The sequence below is a fragment of the Mixophyes fleayi genome, chromosome 5 (genome assembly GCF_038048845.1).
Source record: "Mixophyes fleayi isolate aMixFle1 chromosome 5, aMixFle1.hap1, whole genome shotgun sequence".
In the NCBI taxonomy this organism is placed as follows: domain Eukaryota; kingdom Metazoa; phylum Chordata; class Amphibia; order Anura; family Limnodynastidae; genus Mixophyes; species Mixophyes fleayi.
The window spans coordinates 92,417,631-92,423,630 of record NC_134406.1 but is presented as its reverse complement, the minus strand read 5'-3'; the positions used below and the strand labels follow the sequence as shown (position 1 = coordinate 92,423,630).

At 36.3% G+C, this 6,000-nt stretch overlaps 1 protein-coding gene across 1 annotated transcript; it reads left to right on the top strand.

Annotated features, from left to right (window-relative positions):
* The first annotated feature begins 1,780 nt into the window (after positions 1 to 1,780).
* On the top strand, positions 1,781 to 5,619 carry YAE1 (YAE1 maturation factor of ABCE1). The gene is made up of 3 exons (XM_075211281.1): positions 1,781 to 1,986; positions 2,795 to 2,916; positions 3,169 to 5,619. Exons 1-3 carry the CDS (start codon positions 1,861 to 1,863, stop codon positions 3,578 to 3,580), a joined length of 660 nt encoding a protein of 219 aa, XP_075067382.1. The 5' UTR covers positions 1,781 to 1,860; the 3' UTR covers positions 3,581 to 5,619.
* The last annotated feature ends 381 nt before the right edge of the window (positions 5,620 to 6,000 follow it).

Genomic DNA, 6,000 nt, shown 5'->3' with positions numbered 1-6,000 from the left:
TGGTATAATTCCCGAGTTTAGCGACAATATGGAAAGTCAATTACACTTGTCTTGGGAAACCAACCTTCCTATTAACCAAAACAGATGAAAAAAAATGATCACTAGAACATCCAAAGAATGCATCTGGAACAATATATTTTGTTCCTGGTATCACATTTTAGATCTGCAGATACATAAAAGATTGTACAAATAATATAGAACTATATACCCAAATGGTACACAGATACAGCCCGCATACACACCTAACACAGTCACACTAGCCTGTAAAATACTGCAAACAATACATCAAGAAGGAGTAGGCTAGGTGCTCTCAAAATACAAAGCACTAACACAAGACAGAAGCACAACTATAGATAGACACTAAGGGCTAGATTTACTAAGCTGCGGGTTTGAAAAAGTGGGGATGTTGACTATAGCAACCAATCAGATTCTAGCTGTCATTTTGTAGAAGGTACTAAATAAATGAAAGCTAGAATCTGATTGGTTGCTATAGGCAACATCCCCACTTTTTCAAACCCGCAGCTTAGTAAATCTAGCCCTAAAGGGATCTAAAAGTCCATCAAATAAACCAATAAACCAATATTCTACACTTTACAAATATTAATAAAATATGCAGAGAGGTATGGATGTCTTATTTCCTACACACTCCCCTTGGGAAATATACTCTCGGAAAATAAGATAAAATACACATCATGTACGTTCAAGCTCTCAAAAATTACACTTGATGCATGAGGAGATTCCTCAGCTGATAGGTTGACAATTATTTTTCCTTTCAATGCCTTCTGAATCATAAAGGAGATCTTTGCAGTAGAAGATTATTTTCATATAGAAAGTTTGTAAAGACATGTACTGTAGGAATATAGCCAGATCCAATAGTATAAAGTACTCCTGATACCCTCTTTGCAGATCTCTGCCTACAATTTATTATTTGTGTGGCGGTCCCAAAAACTGTTATTTCTAGACTATCATCCCATTATAGTTGATAGTCCTTCGGGGAAACCTTTGAATATGAGAAGAGGGAAGTGTGTACTTGAGGCAGTTCTTAGTGAGTGAGATGAAACTTACTTACACCAATGTGTAAACATCCTTGCATGGTGGGATGATGTATATTTACTTTAACCGACAGTAAATAGACACCACCCTGGTTTCATGGTACCTGTACATTACAGGTCTGTTACATAACCAAAACATTTCCTCTGGGCATGGGTTCCTCTGGTAAGTAGTATTATTATTATTATTGTTGTTGTTGATTTGCCGCTGTTCTCTGATTGCTATCTCCATCTCCATCTCATGATGGAGATAGCAGTGCTGGTATGCAAGAAAACATGCTCCATTATTAAAGTAAATAATTTTTTTCAGTTTCTTTTTCCTATTTCCTTTCTATATATAGGAATAGACAGCGATAGATAATCTTCAATTTAGAAGGATCTTGATAAATGGACCCCTTTCTGCATTAACAAAATTATGATCTGCTCTGACAACCAAAGATATGAAATGTATCATTGATAGAACATATCAATCTATTTTGCACGCTTTGCCCCTTTAAGTGAAATTAAATTAATAATATCTTCAGTTTTCAGTTTTAGTTTTTAATCTACTGAGCTATATTTTATGCCAGGATTTGATACAAAATAATAAATTCATAAAATATCGTTTCTAATACATTACTGCTACGTAAACTTTAATTTTACTAGCTGGACACTAGGTGGCGCTCACGTATTATATGTGTTTTAAAGAAGCAAAAAAACTTTATGTGTCACACGTCGCTATAGGCGCCAGGCTGTCGCAGTGATTATACGTCACAATACGAAGTGGCCGCCTGGGAACGCGCTAGTCCGGGTTGAGAAGTCCGGATCAGAGATGTCTTGGGTACGGACGGCCGCTGAGCTGCAGCCAGCTAGTGAGGAGGAGGTGTTTAATGAGGGGGAAGACGAGATGGACATTCTGCAGAGGGACTGGAAGAGATCCATGGAGAAAAGACTGAAGGTAACTGGTTGGGATATAGCTGCATGTTTCTATACAGTCATAGGCCACTGCCCATATCAACCATGGTATAACTACTGATCAACATATAACTAGATTATTATTACTTTATAGGATACCACAATATTCTGCAGCACCGTCCAGTGGTCAATTATGCTTTCTACATAAAATGTAATTAAATGTTAATTACAGTCTCTAGAGCCATAGTAATACTACCAGTTACCTTACTTGACCAGTAAACACAGTAATCGGAAATAGTGAGAATCACATTCAGGAACCAAAACAAGAAAGTAATATTGTGCAACTAGTCACTACTAAAAAACAAAAGATATGGAAATCAGGGACAGTTGGCTATAATAGACTGACATGATATTACAACTCCCCCTTTGCAAAAGGCAGAATGCTACATTTGAGGGGTTAAAGTTATCTTGGTTTCCTGAATGCTTGAAATGAGTCTTTCCCCTCCTTTTAGTTAATCATTAAAATGCTACTGTAGTTGATGTCAAAGTGGAATGACTGATGGTTGCCACCGAAAACACGATGATGTAAAGGAAATATTACCAATTTTTCCCACCTTCAATAGTTCATATTCTCATTTACAAGTGTAATTTATGCTATTCTCTTTACCTTATAAAATTGTTGATTGAAATAGATACATTTTAGCTATTAGGCAAACCATCCTGAGTTTGCTTTGTCATACATATATTCATGAACCAGTTCTTGAGGCACTTAGAGAAGTTAATTGTTGAATGTTGGTTGTGCATTGAGCCATAGGCAACTGACTGAATCTTCTATATGTATTTCTATGCAGGAGGGCTATCTTGATGGGATAGAAGCTGGAAAGGAAAATTCTTTGCAAACAGGGTTTAATTTGGGGTATAAGTTGGGAGTGAACATGCTTATGCCCTGCGGAGAACTTAGAGGAACATTAAGGTAAGTGACAATTCACTTATTATTGCTAGTAGTTTCTTTTTAAAAAGCTAGGTTATAATGAAAATGAATTGCTCTAAAAGCACATCATCGGGAGTTTATGTTGACCTGCTATTATCCATGTGTACGAACTAACAGAATTTGTTGTGATGCAAAGTCATTGTAAACATATCCTTACATTTTCATTGCTTTGACATTTTTAGGATTTGCTGTAATGATCACAGCAGAGTAATACGGTTTTATTTTTTTCCTTAGTGCTCTTGTCACATGGTGTCAAGTTCACCAATTGGAACAATCACTGAGTGCACAGCTCGGTGAGCTCTTGACTGCAGTCTGTCAGTGTGAGGACCACATCATGAAGGCCTTGTCTTCCATTCACCAGGTTGCTCATCCTTCTGATTTATCAAGTTCCTTGGAGGACATGGATCTCACTAGCCACATACATGAGCCAAGTAAAAGGCCCTGTAGCGCAAGTGAGAATTGTTGCCAGAACCAGGAATCTTCTCGGCTGAGCTCTTGTCGGACTGCGCAGCAGCTGAGCGATTTAACGAAACAGGAACTTAGTCGAATTTTGAGAGACACTCATTCTATAGCTCAACAGCTGAACATGTCTGAAGATCTGCTTTATTATTTGCAAACCCTGAAAACAATGTATTTAACAGGTTGAATTGCCTGCTGGCCTATTTCAGCACACCTAAATATGTAGGATCAATAGGCGTTGGAGATATTGGTTATCAGATGTGCCTGTCTGAAATGGTTACATGACAATAGTACATAGTGTGAATAGCTATTAAATACTTCCTGTATCATTTATAAAGCTCTCTATTGTGTATATCAGCTAGAGGTAATTTTATCCTTTGAACAGATACTTATAATAAAGATATGGGATCCATTACTGAGAATATTTGGAACTTTGCTTTTGTGTAGCATCTGCAAGTTGGAGCAATATCCTTTTATATATGGAAAAATTACATTTGAAATGTACTATTACCACTGGAGTTTCCTACCTTTTTAAACTGTTTTGCAGTGCTCTTCACATTTATTATAGAAACGATTCTCAGGTTGGTAGGTATGGCTTTATTACTGAACTCAGCAATTTTTTTTTTATTGTTTGGAACTTTCTGATTAATGGTTTTCCGGATGAGATCTCTATCGTCAAAATAGACTGAAATCATACACCTCTCGGTGTGGGTGGGAAATACGTCATTCCCTGTATATAGTACTGGTGGATGTCTGTGTTAAATGAAAGTTGGCACTTGATTGGCTGGGTATTATGGACATCCATTCAGGTTATATAGTTAATGTGTGATAGAACATTTGATGTCTGGATTTTCTGCATGCCGTAATAGCTGCAGAGTAATGTATGAATCAATGTTTGTGACTGATGGCCACTTGTGGAGGCTATTATTCTTTATAGGGCACCAGATGAGGTCCACAGCGCCATACAGAGGGAAAGCAACAAGACAGATTGGGGGGTTTCATCTATAGATTTACATTTCTTATGACCAACTAATGCACATTGTGATGGGAAACATGTTGTGCCATTTCAAAAACAATCAGTAACAAGACCTGTGTCCAATTTAGCCCTACACATGTTCAGATAAATTGGACAGATGTGGCTCTTCTGTGCAAATGATCACACAAAGATAGATATTGTGCATATTTCATAATAAGATGTACATAGTGTGTAAACAGAACAGTGAGAAGAATCATGGACAAGTGTGTGTTGTATAATTCTGGAGAGGCTTGTAATATAATGCAGTATTATATAATTATAGATTAAGTCAGTGGAGACTCTGTCCTTCAAAAATAAAGATCAAGTTCAGGTTGATTTAAAAAATAAATAAATCCGGAGGTAGCTGATCCCTAGATAAATGATAAAAAAAAACATTTTATTATCTAGGAAAAGTATAAATACGAAGTGTGCAGTTATATATAGCTTGTGAGCAGGGTTCTCTTACCTCTCTGTCTGTATGTATTACCCAGTATTGTCTTATCAATGTTTGTTCCCAATTGTAAAGCGCTACGGAATTTGCTGGCGCTATATAAATAAATGTTGATGATGAGGATATAATGGATTATACTGTGATATTAGGTGTTCCTCTGAATTCTCCACAGGACTAGAGTATCTAGTTAAATGGTAAATCAGAGGTTGTTCTCTTGATGTTCTCTAGCCACATACATGCTACTCACAGCACTGCTCTAAATATAATGATGTTGTGCAGGACACAAAGCACATCTGCCTAGAAAGATCAGCATTTAATTCTTTGTTACTACAAAGCTGTGCACATTACTTTGTAGAATAATGAACAAAGGATTGCTGATCATGTGTATATATATATATCTCTCTATCTCTTTTTTACACTTACCACTGATCCCATTCACATCTGAGTTTGGACATGCTTCCTCACACAATTTTTTAAAAGGATAGTCACACCATGAAAAAAGAAAGAAAAAAAGATCAACAAAATAGTAGATTTTAAAATGTGCATCACTACACATGGAAAAAGCAATATGCGACATACTAATGTCTATAGTCGTCACATACAGCATACACCTGTAAAGTAACAGCCTACCAAAAACAATAAATAAAAGTAAGTAAGACACGGGTAAGGACTAAATGTTTATAGCAAAGTCTGTGCTTTTGTGATATTAAATAATTATGTTTAAAAATTATTTAGCTGCAATAAATCTAGTTTTTTTAAATTTTGAGATTCCCGTGTACAATTTTCAGCCAAAGACCCAAACTTTGTCCACAAGATATTTTAATTTAATCTATTTTATTTTTTAAACTGAAAATGGTTATTAGGTGTTGCAAATTTCAAAAGGGTACAGAAATAAAGGGTAGGGGAAGGAACACAACAGTAGATCCTAAAAATTGCACACAAACCTAACAGTACTGAGACACTTCTATAGATAAATAGTTACTCATATTTCAGACCTCCTAGATTGATTACGTAAAATTAGAACATCCTAGCAATAGAACATCAAGAATTACAAAGAGTCAACAGCAGGACAAGTTGCTAAAGCCCGAGGAGGAGTGTCCTCCCCCTCTGTTACATATACATGCCAACTGTGCCATTTCAC